At 43.5% G+C, this 21,406-nt stretch overlaps 1 protein-coding gene across 3 annotated transcripts in view; it reads right to left on the bottom strand.

The window, feature by feature from the left end:
- DYNC2H1 (dynein cytoplasmic 2 heavy chain 1) overlaps window positions 1-21,406 on the bottom strand; it is a 499,560-nt gene that overhangs the window by 70,746 nt on the left and 407,408 nt on the right. For all 3 annotated transcript variants that reach the window (XM_033947955.1, XM_033947953.1, XM_033947954.1), the window contains 2 exons: window positions 14,542-14,697; window positions 598-673 (listed from right to left, as the gene is read on the bottom strand). In XM_033947955.1, coding sequence (XP_033803846.1) covers window positions 598-673; window positions 14,542-14,697 — 232 coding nt within the window. The remainder of the gene's footprint in view (window positions 1-597; window positions 674-14,541; window positions 14,698-21,406) is intronic.

Below are 21,406 nucleotides of genomic sequence, written 5' to 3'. Positions count from 1 at the left end.
CTGTCACTACTGTCAGGGTCTGTGCATGAGTGAAGATCGCACATTTGCAATCCCTGCTCACAAATGGGGGCATTCCTTCGATCGCCCCCATTTTAATATTCTTCCTTAGTGAATCCCTCAGACCCGCCTGAATCAGAAATGGTATGGTCCGATTCGGGCAGGTTAGTGAATCCAGCCCTTCACACTTCATTGCCTCAGGTACAAAATTAGTACCTGTCTAAAATATGTAAATCGCTTTGATTGTAACCACATACAGAAAAAGCATACAAGTCCCATTCCATTTTCCCTTTCTTTAAGCAACTGGCTATGCATTTTGACATAGAAGAACTTGTTAATGTTTGAAACTACAAATACGGTAAGTGGTTTATGCTTGATTTCAGGAATTATTTGTGTTTGTCATATTTCCTTTTAAAATATCTTACCTATTAATCGCGATTAATTGCTACTGCACAATGTGATTAATCACAATTAAAATTTTTAATCTTCCTGCAGCCCTAATTTTTTTTAGATCAAGGAACTTAAGAGTGGATATCAAATCACCTGAAAACATTTACCAAAATAAACAAGAAGCTTAAAATTCTCTATTCTGGAACTTACCTTCAAAGAGTCTATCAATAATATCATATCCTGCACGAAGATCTGATAAAGAAAATTCATAAAATTTGGTCCAGGCCTGAAAAAAGCAAAGTAATATAGCAACAAAGACAAATTAATTACATTGTAGAGTGAAGTTGCATACCTATAACAGGAGATCTCTTAGGGAAGCTGTTCACACCAGTAAAATAAAGGGATCATGAACTGAATTCTATATATTGCACCTATAAAATTGGCATGAAAAAAAAGCCTAAGTGCTATTCTATAAACAGCACCTAGGTTCTATTTATGCATCGAAAGAGCAAGCTAGATGATGAATTTACATAAAAGAGTGATGTAGGATGTCTGTCAAAATTTAATTAATTAAACAGGACTCTATATGTACTTCCCAGTATAAGAATTATTCCACCATTGTTAAAGTGGTATATAAATTTTAGGCATCAATCTTACACATACATTTACACACAGTTTTAAATTAAAACTAATGTAATTAGAAATAATAATTGCTTGTTATCAATGCTAATTGGCTTGTTATTCAATTAAGCTGTGTGCACAAATTGGACATGTGCCAAAATTTGCATGCACAGCTCAAAGTACCATTTATAAAATTTGAGGGCATTTGACTACCTGGATGCCCAAGGAAATCATTTGCTTTCAGAGAAAGCAAAATGCTTGCATATAAGAGACAATTGTTGTTGAAAGAATTTAAATGCCTACATTCAGATATTTGCTTTACACAAAAGACACATTTCCTGAGAGCAGGGGAAAGCTCAAAAACTTTCGGGAATATCCTACTAGATGTTGGGCTTCCAACAAACAAGAGAACAAAATAGCAGGAGTTGGGATACTCCTTGCAAAGAATATTAAAGTGGCTACTGAGAAAGAATAGAGAGATGATGTTGGGGGGTGGTTAATTTGGCAAAAGAACTCTTAATGGAATATTAGTGACATTAGTAAATGTTTATGTCACCAATTCTCATCAGGGACAATTTTTGGAGGGTCTTTTAGAGAAAATATTAGCAGTGAAAAGTGGTGTACTTATAGTGTGTGTGTGTGTGTGTGTGGGGGGGTTTCAATTTAACAGTAGATCCTAGGTGGGAGGAAAGCAGGACCATTTAAAAATTGATAGGAAACAACTATGTAAATTTCTGGATAGTCTCAATATTGTGGACAGTTCGAGATCTAAACATCTGGGGAGAAAGATTATTCTTATAATTCCTATGTTCATGTTCCTATGTACACCAGAATAGATTTATTGTGATTAGATCGTAACTGGAGAGGAAGATTTATAGAGTCCAGAATTGAGGAAATTACTTGGTCTGATCATGCTCCAGTTGGATCAATGTTCAGTGGGGTGTGCAGAAAATTGGCTCTTGCTATTGGAGACTTAATGATAGCTTACTTCGGGATCTCTCAGTTATCCGAAACGTAGAAAGTTCAATAAGGGACTTTCTTGAATATAATAATGTAGCACAGTATTCATCAACTACAGTACGGGAAAGTCTTATAGCCATCCTTAGTGGGGAGATCATTTCTATAGCCTCATATAAAAAAAAGAATTAGATTAGTCAAGGAAACTAAATTGCAGGTAGAGTTAATGAATATGTTGGATCAACACAAGAGAGTACAGGATGGTAAGGAGATGCTTCTGAGGTGCTATGTGGGATGAAGACATTAAATTTAAATTGGAATGCCTGAAACAAAAAAAATTTTCAATCAGGAAATCGAGCAGGAAAATTGTTGGCACATAGATTAAAAATTAAGCAAACTAGTTCAAATATTATTTCCATCAAGGATAAGATGGGGCAATTATTAACCTAGGATGAGCAAATTCAAAATTGCTTTTGGGAATATTATGTAGAGCTATATATACAACAGGGTAAAGAATGTGATAGAGTTCTTTTTAGAGACATTACATTTGTCTCGTTTAGATAAGCAAACAATGATAGATAAGGATATTATGGTTAAGGAGTTCCTGACAGTGATAAATAATAATAATAATAATAATAAGGAGAAATTAGGTTCTTACCTGCTAATTTACTTTCTTTTAGCTTCTCCAGACCAGTAGAGGTTAATCTTTAAGAATGGGTATATATCCAATCATGACCAGCAGGTGGAGACTGAAAACAAAAATGTGGGACAGTATATAATATACTCCCTTCTCTATTTACATCAGTCTGCCGAATAGCCAAGCAGAACTAAGAACTGGAAAACAGAAAGAAAACAATACTCCGAACAGGAGTAACAAATAACATACCCAAATGCTGTTGGAAAATGCAGAGGAGAAATACCAGAAGGAAAATGTCCCCACAGTTCACCAGCTAAGCCAGCCGAGCCACAGCCGCTGTTCTTTAATTCTCCCCGGCCCTAGAAAAATACTAGAACCCGCAGCAAAAAACCAAAAACTGCCCGCGAAACAGCCCCAACAACAACAACAACAGACAGGGTGGGGACCTCTACTGGTCTGGAGAAGCTAAAAGAAAGTAAATTAGCAGGTAAGAACCTAATTTCTCCTTCTTTAGCACTCTCCAGACCAGTAGAGGTTAATCTTTACGAATGGGACGTACCAAAGCAGTCCCTCACACTGGCGGGACCCCCGAAGGGCTGACACCAGAACACACACACCGAACACCGCGTCCTGACGCGCCAGAACATCTACCCGAAAGGGTCTGACAAAGGAATACAAGGAAGACCAAAACCGCAGCCTTACAAATGTCCACTGGAGGCACGAGCGACGACTCAGCCCAAGAAGCCGTCTGACCCTGAGTAGAATGAGCTTTGAGAAACTCCGGAACGGGCTGCTGCCCCAGAAGAGAAGCGGAAGCAATAGTCTCCTTGATCTAGCATGCAATAGTAGCCTTAGAAGCGCCAGCCCCCCTAAGAGGACCAGTCAGAAGGACAAAGAGATGATTTTATTTCCTGATCTCCTGGGTCCGCTGCACATAAGAGCGAAGGACCCGACCAACATCCAACTTGCGCAGCTGTCTTTGCTCAGAAGAGCCCTCCCAACTACCCAAGACCGGGAGGACCACAGATTGATTGACATGAAAAGGAAAAACTACTTTCGGCAGAAAAGGAAGGAACAGGCCTCAAGACAACCTGCTCCCTAGAAAACTCCAAGAAGGGAGCCCTACAAGAGAAAACCTGTAGCTCAGAAACACGCCTAGCGGAAGAAATGTCCACCAAAAAGACCGTCTTCAGAGTAAGGTCCTTCAAAGAGCAGCCGCCCAACGGTTCGAAGGGCGGGTGCATCAGAATAGAGAGAACCAGACTGAGATTCCAAGAGGGAACAGAGGACCGCATGGGAGGCCTGAGCACCTTGGCCGCCCGCAAAAAGCGAATCACATCAGGAATGGTTGTCAAACGCTGACCTGTCACAAACCCCCGAAAGGCTGACAAGGCCACAAGCTGAACCCGGAGAGAAGCCGAAACCAGGCCTCTATCCAGGCCATCTTGCAAGAACTCTAGGATGTTAGGCACAGAAACGCGAAGAGAGACCACTCCTGGCACCACCTTGCACCTGGCACCACCTGGCACCACCCCTCAAAGAAGTGCCAAATCCACACAGAAGTCTGAGAGGTAGAAAGCCTCCAGGACCCCAAGAGTGTAGAAATCACCCTATCTGAATACCCCTTCTTACCAAGGCGACCCTTTCAAAAGCCAAGCCGTAAGACAGAAGGGAGAAGGTCGAACATGGGAATGGGACCCTGCGTCAGAAGGTCGTCCAAGGGAGGCAGAGGAAGAGGATCCGCCACCAGAGTGTCACCAGATCTGCGTATCACGGATGTCGACGCCAATCTGGAGCCACCAGAACCACCAGACCCGGATGGCGAACAATGCGAAGAAGAACTCTGCCCACTTATGGCCACGGAGGGAACATGCACAACAGCCCCTCTGTTGGCCATGGTTGAACCAGAGCATCCAGACCCTTGGCCAGTCCATCCCTGCGACGACTGAAGAAGCGGAACACCTCGGCATTGCCACTCGTGGCCATCAGGTCCATCAGGGACTGCCCCAAGCCTGCATTATCAACTGAAAAGCCACGGGGCTGAGACACCACTCTCTGGGATCTAAGATGTGACTGAGGAAGTTCGCCTGAACATTCTCCACCCCGGCCATGTGAGAGGCCGAGAGGTCCAGAAGGCGTGACTCCGCCCCAAAGCATGAGCCGAGCCGCCTCCTCCGCCACCTGAGCACTCTTGGTGCCTCAACGATTGACATAAGCCACCGCTGTGGCATTGTCAGACAGGAATCTGACCGACTTGCCCATCAAGAGGGAGCGGAAGGCTAACAGCGCCAGAGGGACGGCTCTGGTCTCCAACACGTTGATCGACCAGGACGCCTCCTCCATGGACCAGGTGCCCTGAGCTGAGTGACCTAGACACTGAGCCCCCCCAACCGAGGAGACTGGCATCCGTGAGAAGCACCGTCCACTGCGATAGACCCAGACTCATCCTCTGGACCAGATGAGAGGTCTGGAGCCACCAAAGAAGACTGCAGCGCACCAAGCCTCGCAGAGGGACAGGGACCTCCAAACTGTGCCTCTGGGGTGACCATCTACGGAGCAGAGCATGCTGAAGAGACACATGTGGGCCCGCGCCCACCTCACAACAACCAGGAATGCTGCCATCGACCCCAAGACTTGGGAGGAAAGCCTGCACCTGAGGACACCGGGACGCCAAAAGAAGGCGAATCTGAGATTGCAATTTGCTTACCCGGGCCTCTGGAAGGAAGACCTTCCCCAAGGAGGTGTCAAACAGAACCCCAAGGTACTCCAGATGCTGAGCGGGGACCAACCGACTCTTGGAAAGGTTGACCACCCAGCCCAGTGACCGGAGAAACTCAACCACCCGAGCCGTAACTCGGGCGCTCTCCTGCAACGACTTCGCCCGAAACAATCAGTCATCCCAGTAGGGGTGCACCAGAATGCCCTCCGACTGCAATGCCGCCGTGACGACCACCATCAACTTGGTGAACGTCCGTGGAGTCGTGGCCAGGCCCAAGGGAAGCACACAGAACTGATAGTGCAGACCCAACATCGCAAAGCAAAGAAAGAGCTAAGGAGAGGCCCGAATGGAAACAGACAAGTAGGCCTCCGCCAGAGCGAGAGAAGTCAGGAACTCCCCCGGCTGAACTGCCAGAAGGACAGACTGCAGTGTGTCCATGCGAATAAAAGGGAATTCTGAGAGTCCTGTTGACTTCAGTTTAAACCAAGGATGGGCCGAAAGGTCCCCTCCCTTTAGGGCCCCACAAAGGAAATGGCGTACCAGCCGATACCGCACTCCTGAGGGGACACTGGACAACTGCTTTGAGATCTAGCAAGCGCTGAAGGGTCTGGCGAAAGGCTAGCGTCCCCCATGCCACCTGACATGGAGAGGCTAGATATGATCCGGCAGAGAGCGGGCAAAATTCAAGTACATAACCGTCCCGCACCACCACCAGGACCCACTGATCGTACATGATCTCGGCCCACTTGGGAAACAAGTTGCAAAGCCGGGCACCCACGGGAACCAAAGGGGGCGCCGGCAAAGAGCCATTGCGCAGGACGGGCAGCAGGGGAACCGGGGGGAAACTCCCAGCCCCCCGACGGGCCCCATGAAAGGACTGCAAGCGCTAAGCCAACCAACCCCGGGGAAAAACCGGAAGCCTGGAAAGAAGCAATCCCATGCCCCAGGCGAAACTTGCGAAATTCCCGCAGACGCCCCTGGGCAATGCCAACCCGAGACGCCGGGCGGGCACGGTCCTCAGGCAGACGGGGCACCTCAGAGTCCGTCAGTGTCTGAACCACCGGATCTAAGTCCTCTCCAAACAAAAAACAACCCCCGAAAGGGAAATTTTGGGAAGTTCAGTTCTGGACGCCGCAACCGCCGACCAAGCACGAAGCCACAAGGTACAGCGTGCGGCCACCAAAAGTCCCAGACTTAGCTGCACCAAGTCACAAAGAACAACCGAGAGGAACGAGGCAGTCATCTCAATCTTCACCACCTCCTGATCCACTAAGGACCAGTCATCAGACTCACGATCCAGGACACGCTCAGACCACCGAAAAATGGTGCGAGCCACCAGCCCCACACAAATAGCCACCTGGATCCCCAAGGCAGAGACATCAAAATTATACTTAGCAGTGTCTTTAACGTACGCTCCTCAGAGACCCTAAGAGTAGAACCGTCCATAACAGGCACAGTATGCCGCTTAGTAAGTGCCGAGACCACCATGTCCCCCATTGGCGAAATTAAGGTAGCCCTATCCCCCTCCGGGATGGGATACCCATGAGCCAAGGCGCACACCAAATGAAACGGCGCCCATAGGCCACTGCGCCAGCACAAAATCCTGAAAATCCTGATGCACAGGAAAAGAGCGGGAAACAGGACAGACCCCCTGAAGCAGAGGGGCCCCCATACGCGGGGTCTCCGGTGGTGCAACTTCAAAAATGCAGCACCAAGGAGACCTGCTACATCAGGTCTAAAAACTCATCCCTCTGAATAAAAAGCGCATCACGGACGCATCTGCTCTGGAAGACGGGAAACCCGCCGCCCCGCTGCCAGCGGGCGTCCCCTCTAGAGGATCCTGGAAGCCCGACAAAGCGGCCAGGTCCTCAATCATGCCAACACGCTCCTCCGACCACCAATTTGCAATCCAAGCCCCCCCGCGGGCACTTAGATGAGGGAGGAGGAAGAGGGGACGCCAAACAAAAAGAGGGAGGCAAAGCCATAGGGGGCGCGGAGGGAAACGACCCCCGAAACCCCCCAGGTGCATGTGGGACCCCCAAATATCTGAACAAAGAAAGAAATTAAATTGGGGGCAAAAAACCCCTGGGGGTCCCCAGGGACTCTCTGCCCCAGCAGGGGTCCTTGCTGAAACCTGCCCCTGTGTTTGCAATACAGGGGGAAGGTCACCTGAGGTTGCAGACAAAATGGAGGGGCCAGACAGAAAAAATGGCGAAGTTCCCGCCAAAAATGCTCCCTCCATGGCCTGTAGCGGCTGAGAAGCCTGAACAGTCCCAGCCGCTAAAACAGGCAAGTCGGCATCAGCTGTCAAAAAATCAGCTGAGAGGGAATCCTTCGGGGAATCCCTCCGTGGGCGGTTGGGGAAGACCGAGCTTCCCCACTGCTCCCAGCCGACTCGCGAGGCACCATCATCGGCGGGGAGCTCTGGGCACCTGCAGCCGCTGCCAACGGAGCTCCACCACATCACCGGGCCAAACTACCGAGTTCAGTCCGGCCGCGAGTGCCTCGCGGCTGGACCTAATTGTGTCCCACTCCCCCGGAGAAGGGCACAATTGCTCCATACGCGACCTAGCTAGAAACAAAGTGCCGGTTAGATGAAAAAATACAGTAAAAAATACAGTAAAAAACATTAAACTGACAGGGAAGCAACCTTTCAGACCGGCACTACCTCAGGATTTTTTTTTTTTTTTTTTTTTTATAGAACAGACTCCACATGCTCTCGAAGCAATATGCCTTGCTTGATTTAGGGGGCAAGGCTTACTGCTGAGGCTCCTCTAAAAAAATGTGGGGAGGTGGAGGAAGTGGGGGAAGGGACCCCGCTCGAGACCCGCCGGGTTTGACACCCCAGAGGTCGGAAGGACCCCCAAACAGGGCCCGCCCAAGCTCCGTCCGGCCAAAAACAGGGACTATAAACCCCCTAAACAAATTCCAACAGCCCTACCAAGGGAGATGAGTACAGATCACTCAACACTGCTGGAGACTGAAAGAAGACTGATGTAAATAGAGAAGGGATTTAAACTAGAAGGTGGGGGTGGTGTATGTACGAAGGACAATTATAGAGACCACCCCCGGCAAAAGAAAAGATGTGATAGTAGTAAAGGCTGCAACATAAGCAATATCAGCAACTCATTTCTTAGTATTGCAACGGAAAGTGAAACGACACAAAAATCCATACGAAAAAGGAGATTATCGCTGAAAAATAGCTGGAAAGCGATGACCACAAATGCTCGCAGTCTAAGCAACAAAGTTCATGATCTGCAAGCCCTGATATTAGAGGCAGATCTAGATATTGTTGCTATCACAGAGACATGGTTCAGTGAATCACATGGATGGGATGCAAACATACCGGGATATAATCTTTTTAGGAAGGACAGAGATGGTCATAAAGGTGGAGGAGTAGCTCTCTATGTAAAGATCAATATCCAAGCGACCGAAATGCAAGGGACCTGGGGAGAGGAAGAAGCGATATGGATTGCTCTGAAAAGAGAAGATGGAACTTCTATCTACGTGGGTGTAGTCTACAGACCTCCGACTCAATAGCAGCAAATTGATAAGGATCTGATTGTGGATATCCAAAAGTTTGGAAGGAAAGAGGAGGTTCTGCTGTTGGGAGATTTCAACCTGCCGGATGCGGACTGGAATGTTCCGTCTGCGGAATCGGAAAGAAGTAGGGAGATTGTGGATGCCTTTCAAGAGGCTCTGCTCAGACAAATGGTGACGGAACCCACAAGGGAAAAAGCGATATTGGATCTGGTCCTCACAAATGGAGAGAGTATCTCTAATGTTCGAGTGGGTGCTCACCTGGGTAGTAGCGATCATCAAACGGTTTGGTTTGATATAACGGCTAAAGTGGAGAGCAGCCGCACGATACTTAAAGTCCTAGATTTCAAACATACGGACTTTAATGCAATGGGAAAGTACCTAAAGAAAGAGCTGTTAGGATGGGAGGACATAAGAGAAGTGGAAAGACAGTGGTCTAAGCTGAAAGGAGCGATAAAAATGGCTACGGACCTTTATGTGAAGAAAATCAATAAAAACAAGAGAAAAAGGAAGCCGATATGGTTCTCCAACCTAGTGGCTGAGAAAATAAAGGCGAAAGAGTTGGCGTTCATGAAATATAAAAAAACCCAAGAAGAGGAGAGCAGAAAGGACTACAGGGCGAAACTGAAAGAAGCCAAGAGAGAGATACGTTTGGCGAAGGCACAGGCGGAAGAACAAATGGCTAAAAATGTAAAAAAGGGAGATAAAAATTTTTTCAGATATATTAGTGAAAGGAGGAAGATAAAAAATGGAATTGCTAGGCTAAAAGATGCTGGGAACAAATATGTGGAGAGTGTTCACAGAAGAAAATCCTGGAGAAGGACCGAGATTGTCTGGCAAAGTTACACGAGAAAATGGAGTAGATTCTGCGCCGTTTATGGAGGAGGGTGTTTATGAGCAACTTGAAAAACTGAAGGTGGACAAAGCGATGGGACCAGACGGGATCCATCCCAGGATACTAAGGGAGCTCAGAGAGGTTCTGGCGAGTCCTATTAAAGACTTGTTCAACAAATCTCTGGAGACGGGAGTGATTCCTGGGGATTGGAGGAGAGCGGATGTGGTCCCTATTCATAAAAGTGGTCACAGGGATGAAGCAGGAAACTACAGGCCGGTGAGCCTCACTTCAGTTGTTGGAAAAATAATGGAAGTGTTGCTGAAAGAAAGGATAGTGTATTTCCTTGAATCTAATGGGTTACAGGATCCGAGGCAACATGGCTTTACAAAAGGTAAATCGTGCCAAACGAACCTGATTGAATTTTTTGATTGGGTGACCAGAGAGCTGGATCGAGGACATATGCTAGATGTAATTTACTTGGATTTCAGCAAAGCCTTTGATACAGTTCCTCATAGGAGGCTGTTGAATAAACTTGAAGGGCTGAAGTTAGGACCCAAAGTGGTGAACTGGGTCAGAAACTGGCTGTCGGACAGACGCCAGAGGGTGGTGGTTAATGGAAGTCGCTCGAAGGAAGGAAAGGTGACTAGTGGAGTCTCTCAGGGTTCGGTGCTGGGGCCAATCCTGTTCAATATGTATGTGAGTGACATTGCTGAAGGGTTAGAAGGAAAAGTGTGCCTTTTTGCAGATGATACCAAGATTTGTAACAGAGTAGACACCGAAGAGGGAGTGGAAAATATGAAAAAGGATCTGCAAAAGTTAGAGGAATGGTCTAATGCCTGGCAACTAAAATTCAATGCAAAGAAATGCAGAGTAATACATTTGGGGATTAATAATAGGAAGGAACCGTATATGCTGGGAGGAGAGAAGCTGATATGCACGGATGGGGAGAGGGACCTTGGGGTGATAGTGTCCGAAGATCTAAAGGCGAAAAAACAGTGTGACAAGGGAGTGGCTACTGCCAGAAGGATTCTGGGCTGTATAAAGAGAGGCGTAGTCAGTAGAAGGAAGAAGGTGTTGATGCCCCTGTACAGGTCATTGGTGAGGCCCCACTTGGAGTATTGTGTTCAGTTTTGGAGACCGTATCTGGCGAAAGACGTAAGAAGACTTGAGGCGGTCCAGAGGAGGGCGACGAAAATGATAGGAGGCTTGCGCCAGAAGACATATGAGGAGAGACTGGAAGCCCTGAATATGTATACCCTAGAGGAAAGGAGAGACAGGGGAGATATGATTCAGACGTTCAAATACTTAAAGGGTATTAATGTAGAACAAAATCTTTTCCAGAGAAAGGAAAATGGTAAAACCAGAGGACATAATTTGAGGTTGAGGGGTGGTAGATTCAGGGGCAATGTTAGGAAATTCTACTTTACGGAGAGGGTGGTGGATGCCTGGAATGCGCTCCCGAGAGAGGTGGTGGAGAGTAAAACTGTGACTGAGTTCAAAGAAGCGTGGGATGAACACAGAAGATTTAGAATCAGAAAATAATATTAAATATTGAACTAGGCCAGTTACTGGGCAGACTTGTACGGTCTGTGTCTGTGTATGGCCGTTTGTTGGAGGATGGGCAGGGGAGGGCTTCAATGGCTGGGAGGGTGTAGATGGGCTGGAGTAAGTCTTAACAGAGATTTCGGCAGTTGGAACCCAAGCACAGTACCGGGTAAAGCTTTGGATTCTTGCCCAGAAATAGTTAAGAAGAAAAAAAATTAAATAAAAAATTAAATTAAATTAAATTAAAAAAAAAATTTAAATTGAATCAGATTGGGCAGACTGGATGGACCATTCGGGTCTTTATCTGCCGTCATCTACTATGTTACTATATTATATACTGTCCCACAGTTTTGTTTTCAGTCTCCACCTGCTGGTCATGATTGGATATATACCCATTCGTAAAGATTAACCTCTACTGGTCTGGAGAGTGCTAAAGAATAACAGTTTATATACCGCAATACCGTTAAGTTCTATGCGGTTTACAGAAGATTAGTGGAGTACAAGTTGAGTTGACGTACAAGTTGAGTTAACTTAAGGGATGTGGGAACAATTGGGAGAAAGGGCAAGAGAGGGGAAGGAGGGAAGTGGGTCAACTGTCTAGGTATTTCAGGAATAGGTGGGTTTTGAGGCGTTTCCTGAATACCTCATAAGTGGTGGGCAATAGGAGTTGTTCTAGGTTTTTACCCCATAGAGCAGCCTGATGTGAGAGAAGATGCTCATGGTGCTTTTTTAGTTTGCATCCTCTAACCGGGGGAGAAACGAAGTGCGAGTGGGAGCTTCTCTTGTGTTTGTTGGCTGAGAAGGAGAATAGGTCAGTGATGAATTTAGGGGTTAGACCGTAGAAAACTTTAAAACAGAGGCAGGCGAACTTAAACTTTACTCTTTTCAATCACACTTAGGTGCCTATTACAGAATGCTTCTTAACTTAAAACTTAGGCGCCTGTAATATAAGCCAGGGTTTTAAAGATCTACATTATAGGTGCCTTTAGAAGTCCTTTAGAGAATGGCACCTAAGTCCTCTGCTCCTAGACACGCCTACTTTAGAGTTAGGCACCACTAGGCAATGTGATAGGCACCTATCTTTTGTAGAATTGCACCTAAGAAGATAGGCGCTTATCACCCAATTAATTTTTATTTATTTAGGTGTCTATCTTTAAACGAATCTTACAGAATTTCCCCCTCAGTGCGGATATTGGCACCTAACTTTAGGCAAACTTTGTAGAATTGGGGCCTGGGTAAAAAAATATTCTCTCCTACTTGTTTTAAATGCGTTACAATATAATTTAATGGAGAGTCTCCAAGTCTTGTACTTTTTGAAAGCGTAAACAACTGATTTTCATTTATCCATTCCTTTCAGGATTTCATAGACCTTTATCATATTCTCCTTCAACCATCTCTTCTCTAAGATGAAGAGCCCTAATCTCTTTAGTCTTTCCTCATATGAGAAATACTTTTAGTATCGCCTTATCTTTGGCAACAAGCATTAAACTCTTTCTTTTTTCTCTCTCAAGGTTCTTTTCCCTGTCCTCTCATTCTACCCTTTTTTGTAGTTTACCCTTTTTTCCTAATGTACCAGTTTGTAGATTACAGTCTTTGTGCCTTTTTATATTTAGGCAATTACATGTTTTTCCCTCATTTTAATTGTACATCGCTTAGAATTTTATGTAAAGCTATTAATCAATTTTTTTGAGAACTACTGTGTTAGAGGGATACACAAGGAAAAGAAATGATCACATGTACAGAAGAGCAAAATGGTTGCATTATGTGCTAAGAAAAGAAGACAAAGTCAAGCAACGTAAAAACTTCAACAAAATGCAGAGATATATATTTTTATGCAATGAAAACTTGACAGACTGGGATGGTCAAATATTATCTGATGCGAAATCTCATTTCACATAAAGAGTTGAGATCGGTACTCAGATGACCAGATCAGTACATGTTCAATTATAGCAATATTTCACAAAATACTCTGTCAAATGTTTTGTAAAATGCCAACGTGGCAAGGATATGAAGATTTGCAAGTGTGTTTTTTGCATGCACAGCAGGAGCAGCTAGTTTACAAATAAACACATATAAAAAATCAGCAGTATGAACACGACAACCTTCCATGTAATTTTATTAAAATATGGGAGCCATTGGCGTCTTTTTGTCAAGATTAAATACCATTTTCCTATTAGTCAGACATCATATAATAATGGGAGGGGGGAGGGATACAAAGATAGGTTTCGTTACATGAATGAAGGGTTTTGAGGGAGGGTGGGGAGAGGGTTACATTTATATGTTTAAAATATAATGTAAGATATACAAGTGTCTTGTTTCATTGTGTTGAATATGATTATTGTACACTTGATGAAAGATTTTAAAAATGAATAAAGAATTAAAAAAAAAAATAAAAAAGTGGCGCTCTCTCCCCAAGTAGTAGTCCAGTTTCACAAACCTAGCCATGTAAGTGTAGCCAGTTAAGTAATAAGGGTGCAATTTTTAATTTCTTTCATTTGGGAAGTGGAAATAAACCATAAGAAATTAAGAACTACTCCCTTAAATTCTTGTGCAAAGCCCTGACCCAAATCCCTTTGAGTTGGTGTAAAACTTGATGAGGAAATGTTTCCCCCATAAATGCATATTCCACTTTTAAAATGGAGTATTATAAACGTAGATTTTTGTCCCACCCAAGGCACCTCCAAAACATGCCCCCTTGAAATTTCTGCTTGGTACCATTCTGAAATTGCTATTACACATGTATGCATTGTACTGCTGTATATTCTGCTAGTGGCAATGGCGTAGTGCAATGACCCACCGCCCTTTTCTCTGCCCCCACTCCTTCCCTGCCCCCCCCCAATCATGCGTGCCTTCCCTTCCCCCTTACCTCTTTAACTTCAGCTGCACGAGCAGCTTCTCCAACCTACTGCCCAAACCAACCTCAGTTCTCCCTTTGACGTCTCTTCCTGGTCCTGCAACCAGGAAATGACTTCAGAGGGACAGGAGGGGCTGACGCAAGCAGTAGGTTGGCTGTGCTACTCATGCCGGTGAAAAGTTAGGCATGTATGGTGGAATAGTGGCATGGTAGGACTGGGAGGGGGCGGAGAGGTACTGGCACCCCCACTAAGACAGTGCCTAGGGCGGTCCACACCTCCGCCCTACCCCTTACTAGCTGCCTGTGGAGATACTTCTTAAACAACCCCCATTGCTGTTATCAATTACAATATTTTCTTTAACTGACCATTGCAATATCAGGATTTGTTTGACAAACCTTGCAAGCACAAGGTTCAAATGAATATATGCAAAAACGAAGAGGCTTACCTGAGGGATATAATTTCTTCTTTCTTGGCAAGCAGCATGAAACCACGCTAAACTAAAGAGAGCTTGAGCTCGAGACAACAGCTCATTCTTACTAATCTGTTCAGGAGTCCAAGATTCATATGTCCTCATAAGATTCTTCTTCAGGCCAGGAGGTGCCTAGGAAAAGAAGGAGGAAACAATAGGACTATTCTTTTCTTTGATGTAGTTTGTTGATTGGAAATGCTAAAAAAGATTAATTTGGAGAAAACATTTTACAACTTCATGAGGATTATAAGTTCTAATTTTGTATAGATTTTCTAGGTCAGAAAAGGGACATCTAAGTCAGGATGCTCATACTTTTCGATGTGAAATACAAAAGGTTCCATGGACTGAGACTTTGGATAAGATTTTGTAAAACATATATGTATTTGAAGGCATGTACAGCAGAACAGTCATTTTAGATAAAAATATTTTTTAAAAAGAGTGAAAGCACATACTGGCAAATTATATATATTCCGACTAAAGTTAGACACCTTCATCAGTGCGCCTAGCATATATAGGCACCTAATTACATAAGAACATAAGAATTGCCGCTGCTGGGTCAGACCAGTGGTCCATCGTGCCCAGCAGTCTGCTCACGTGGCGGCCCTTAGGTCAAAGACTAGTGGCCTGATTGAGTCTAGCCTTACCTGCGTATGTTCTGGTTCTTCAGGAACTTGTCTAACCTTGTCTTGAATCCCTGGAGGGTGTTTTCCCCTATAACAACCTCCGGAAGAGCGTTCCAATTTTCCACCACTCTCTGAGTCAAGAAGAACTTCCTTACGTTTGTACGGAATCTATCCTCTTTTAACTTTTGATTAACCCTTTATTTGGCATTGTTGCTCAGAAGCAACATGTGTTTCTATGGCTCTTATGAGAGATCTGCATCTCCAAACACCTGTTACTTGGCACTGTTGCTCTCATTCAACATCAAGTTATGTAAAGCAGCTGTTTTCACCATCTGCCAATTAAAGGCTTAATCGGTACTGATAACTGGAATTTAACACCTCTAATTTGGCTTTAATTAGACTTAATTGAAAGTTAGGGGCCTAACTCTTAAACCATGGTTCTATAAAATGTAGGTGCCTAGTCCAAATCACCTACCTAAAAGTGGGTGTGGTTAGGGGGCAGATTGTAGGTATGTTTTCGAGTTAGGTGCCTCTTTGTGACCAAGGCACAGGTATTTAGACAAAGAAATCCCTGGCATAAATATGGTGTGCCTATAATTAGGATGCCTAGTGATGCCTAAACCTGATTCTATATAGTGCACCTAACTTTTATAGAATCATGATAGTACCATACATGTTTAAGTTGAAGAATTTGCAAAGGGGAGTCAATTATGGAGCCATACTCCAAAACTCAGTATTTTTCTGCCTGAGGTAGTTTTGAGCATCAGAGAAGATTGTACACTGCTTTGATGGTCATCCAGGAAGGCAGGGTAAATGTTTTTATAATAATAATAAAAAATACATACATAACTCCTCCCTCAATCATTCCTCCAAATCCTAGATCCAAACAAGCAGTGTATGCATGCCTTGGACTAAGCGTAAAAGCCAATGGGGATAATTTTTGAACCATGTCTGCTTTACAAAACAGGATATAAAGATCTAATTTTAAAGTCTACCCATATCAGAACATGTCCCTTTAAAATATTTTTGTGTCAGATGCATACATATATCAGCAGAGTCTTTTTGTAAACTTATTCTGTCCAAAAATGAGCTGACAAGGTTGGGTTTTTAAAATGCCAGCCATGGTGATCAAATAAAATCCAGACATTCAGTGCCAAAATCCAGATAGTGGCTGGTTCTGAATATCTGGATAAAACAATGATCGACTAGAACTAGCAAGGATGTCCTCTTTTTGATGTGTTAACTTCATTAAGACAATTATCTGGTCAGTAGGATTAATACTGTTGCTTTCACTCCATGCCCCAAAACAATTTGCATTACGTGCTGGGTTTGGATTATGATTTTCAATTAACTCCCATGATTAAATTGATGACCCATTGTAATATTTGTGGAAATCCAGCACTCTTTGAATAGCACCAAAGCAGTCTCTATGGATATTCAGTGGCACGGTCTGGACAGTGTAACTTAATATTTGTGGATTAAGCTAACCCATTTGTCCAGATAAAAGTTGCCATTATCCAGATAAATAGTTTTGAATACTGACTCAAATGCTTATACACATAAGCTGATTTACACATGTAAATCAGCTTTTTACTAAACTAAACTTTAACTTTATAGACCTTCATCTTCAAAAAAATTAAGCTCGACTCGGTTAACAATCATAAGGTGAATCAGTAATAATAAAACAACAACAACAAAAAAAAACCCATAAAAAAATTAGATAAACCTAAATATACAAGTAAAAAAGAAATTTAAACAAAGCAAATTGCTAAATACTTAGAAAATAAAAAGGTTTTTAGTGCTTTACGAAATAATTCAAGAGAGTTCAGGTCTCTTATCATAAATGGGATTGAATTCCAAACCTCCGTTAATTTAAACATGTAAGAATTCATCAGTTTTCCTTTAGATCTAATTCCCTTAAAAGAAGGGAAAGAGAGTTTCAATCTTTGTATATTTCACGAGAGACAAGATCTTTGAGCGTTAAAGATTAACGGAACCAAAGGAGTGAAAATACCAAACAAGAGTTTCAAAACGATACAAGCACATTTAAATTGAATCCTGAAACAGACAGGCAGTCAGTGGAGTCTTTCCAGCAAAGGGGATACATGGTTGAATTTCCTAACCCTTCCATATTTTACTTCCACACACCATTCCTGATACTATTAAGATGGATAGGTGCCAGCTCTTTGAATGCTTGAGCTCCCTCAGTATTGGAAACCACTACTTGTTTAAAACCCCTGACCTATTTTGAGACACTATGGTTTAGTTCTGCAGTTTTACAGACAGGAAATGTGAGGGCCTGACTAACATGACACCTGTTTCAATGCGAACATTTGCTGACATGTACTCCCTCTACCTGCTGCAGTAGTCTCCAGATTAGAGCATGAGTAGGGAATATGACAAATAATGTGACTTCCCAAATCACTTCTCTTGTTAGTAACCAACAACTTATTTTCATGAGTCTGACCATTTTCTATCAAATCCAATCAAAAATCTTAGGTGTAACAATAGGTTCTACACTATCTCTGGAACCTCAAGTTAATCTTTTAAGAAAAAAAACCTTTTGGAAACTTAATAGTTTTGCAGAATCTATAATAAATAAAACGCTACGCGCGCATGCGCACTCTCGCCATGTGTTCTCTGATCCCTGATCTGTCAGGATGTGGCAGCAAGAGTGCGCATGTGCTAGATGATGCGGAGTGAGGGGCAGGGACTTAGGGGAAGGAGAGCAGGCCCGGGATTCAGCCGGCCCTGGCCAGGCAAGACCCCCCTTCCCCGCTGCACCCAGGCCTCGGCGGTCCCTGCAGGCAGAGAAGGAAAGACAGCTCGGTGGCGGGTTGGCGTGACAGCAGCATAGGCTGCGCCCGCCTAGCGCCGCAGAATGGCCCAGACCAAGGCGGCCGACGATTGGCTGGGGCGACAGTGCACAGAAGCTCCGGCTGGGAGTGCGACACTGGTAGGTGGGCGGGCGCTGTGGCTGTCCAGGGGTGGGAGGCGAGGCCCTTAGCCCTCGGCATGTAAAGCGGAGGTTCCTCTATTGATGTACTGAAGAGAGGGATGAAGTTTCACAGTGCTGCAGATTTCTGGGTAAGAGAAGAAACTTTGTGGAGGAGGGGCTGACAGACAGGACTGGAATGTGCTCCAAATGTCCTCAGGGAGATTGTGAAGTAAATCAACCCTGAAGAGAGAGGCTGAGGGGCTCTGAAGTTCTTGAGTACTGATAGTTCAGATTTGTAACAGGACAGAAAGGAGGGGGAGGCGAGTCTTCCTTTCAGAAGAGGAGCGGATGGGAGAAATATTCCTTACAGCTGAAAGAATGAGAGGACAGAAAGAAAGAAAGACAGACAGGGGGAAGGGAGAGCGACAGAAAGAAAGAAAGACAGACAGGGGGCCAGGGAAAGAGACAGAAAGAAAGGGGGCAGGGAGAGAGACAAAAAGAAAGAAATGCCTAAGTCTACACACATCTATTCTAGCACCCGTTAATATAACGGGCTAAAAAACTAGTTAGAAAATATCTTCATTTTGAACATCTTAAAACAATATTACAAGCCTGCATTACTACTCAGTTGGATTATTGTAATGTAATTTATGCAAGATAGCTTGAAAAAAAATAAGGAAACTACTTCAGACAATGCAAAATGTTTCCAATAGATTTATTTGTAATATGCAAAAATGGGAACCAGCTACTCTTCTTTTGAAGTCTTTAAATTGATTACCAAGGCAAGCTTATGTGTTATTTAGAATTATTCATGGCTTGGTGCCTCCCTATTTGCTGCCATTAGCTTATTTGCCTTCTTCTCCAAAGACACAACATATTGTAAACCAAATGATCCTATATTTTCCATCTACAATGAATGTAAAATATAAATTGTTCTATTCTTACTTGCATTCATATCAAGCGGCAAGAATTTGGAACTCTTTAACTTTAGCGCTTAAGCTGAACTCTGACTATGTGAGTTCTATAAAACAATTGAAAACATATATCTTTAAACAATATTTTGGTGATCAGTTTTCTTATTTAATAAATTCTTAAGTTTTTAACTGTGCTTAATGTAATTCCCAGGACCTGCCTGTATTTTTGTATTATTTTAAACCACAGTGACCCATTTGTTTGGCATTCTGTGGTATATAAGCTATTAAATTATATTGTACTGCACTGTATTGTATTTGCACTGTATTGAAGGCAACTTCAGGTGAGTCTGGAATCTTGGTTTATTGCTGCAAATGTTTTGCCGCTGCTCCAACCCTACCTTCCATTGCTATACCTTTGCTTTCATTACCAGTTTGTATGGATTCAATGGCTGAGCTCCATTTGTGTGTGCAGGCCCCAGAGCCAAAGCAGAAGAATGAACTTTCAAAATATTCAAGCTAGCAGAACTTCAAAGAGGCAGCTGCAAATTTTGAAAATGTTCTGCCATGCCATTACAAGATTGTCTTTTTGCAGTAGCCGATTGGCTATGTACTAATAAGCTAATTTTGAATCCAGAAAAAACAGTGGTATGCTGGATGACCACATTCCTTCCAGAACTATCATTGGTTTCTCATTTATTTGGTTTAAATTTCAACCAGTTCAATCATTTCGATTTTTGGGCGTTATTTTCGATTCACAGCTTACGTTCCAGGATCATGTATCTCAAGTGCTTCGCTCTGGCTTTCTGTCACTATGACAACTTCACTGTCAAGAAATGTGTTTAGCTTTTCATTCCTGCAAACCTTATCAAGGCCTTTCTCATATCATGGCTTGATGGTGGCTGTGAATGATCTATTATTTATTGATTGATATAAATGTATATGCCCTTTCGTTAGCAACACAAAATGTCAATCAAGAAAGTGTACAATCATAAAACATGAAAAACCTTAGGTAACTTAATATAAAGGGAACAGCAGCCCTTTCACTGCTTTTCAAAACCTTAAGCCAAACTCCTCCCCTCCAAGTTCATCAACTCCTCCCCTCCAGTTCACTCTAAAATGTCCTCATTACAGCTGCATTAAGAAGCACTGAATGCCCTCTAGAGAAGGACTTAAGAGGATGTGTAGGCATAGGGGCCCTGATTCTATATATGGCACCCGCCGGAAGGCGGCTAAATCAGAGTGCCTAACTTAACTTGTTTTTACTTGGTTAATTGGCATGATAATTGAAAGTGTCATTAAAAAATGATTAAAAGACAATTAAAAAAATTAATTTCCCAGTAGGCACCTAACTCAGTAGACAAGATGTAGGTATCTACACCGAGGCACCTACCCGAAAAGGAGGCATGGTTAGGGGTGGAGTTTGGACATGGATCAGGTTAGGTTCCAGTATTTTAGGCCAAGAAAACCTTGGCTTAATATACCAGTGCTTAAATTGTAGACACCTACTTGCACTTAACTTGATTTACACACCACTAGGCACAATTCTACAAACAGTGCCACAGTTTGAATGATATGTGGTAGATGTTGTTTTCTTAGGTACCTACTGAGTTAGGCACCATTTATAGAATCAGGCCCATGCTGCACTATCAAGATGGCAGCAACCATAGCTAATCATCACAAACAGCCTTAACAATTTTTTTTTTTAAATCCTGGAAAAAAGCATTTATTGAAATGCTTATACAAATAATGTAGTTTTCAGTCTTAGCAATTTAAAAACATATCTTTCCCGCATTGGTAATCAATATAACTGTCTAAGCAAAGGAGACACTCTTCTTCTCCAGAGAACCTTACATAAGAATCGAGCTAACAAATTTTGAACTACACGCAGTCTGTGGATTAAGAATGTTCGACTTGGGGGCGTGGCTTGGAGCGCGCACGATATGGCAGCCTAACTGCAGCGCTCCCGTATCCAGGCAACAAACGGAACAAATTTAATACTTTTACTTTTTTCAAATCGCGATTAAAAACGCTAAAAACAATATCGGAAATGGCGAATATGAAGCAGGGGAAAGCTGAGAAACCTTCGACATCAGGTATCTCAGCAAAAAGAACAAAAGTTACTCCCCTGTCACCATCGAGTGTGCCGTTCCCGATGGAGACTGAAGAACTCACTGAAAAGGCTGATATAATGACTGAACTGTATAAAATAAAACTAATGCTAACTGAAAACTCAAATAAAATATCTGAAGTAAAAGAAGAGCTTCTTAACATGAAACTAGAAATCCAAACTGAGAGACTGAGAATGACAGTGCTGGAAGAAAAAGTGGAGAGGTTTGAATCTTTCACACAGGAATATGAAAATGATA

This window comes from Geotrypetes seraphini, chromosome 6 (genome assembly GCF_902459505.1).
Source record: "Geotrypetes seraphini chromosome 6, aGeoSer1.1, whole genome shotgun sequence".
Classification (NCBI taxonomy): Eukaryota; Metazoa; Chordata; class Amphibia; order Gymnophiona; family Dermophiidae; genus Geotrypetes; species Geotrypetes seraphini.
Note: the sequence above shows the minus strand (reverse complement) of the source record. Positions and strands in the feature narration are given on the sequence as shown.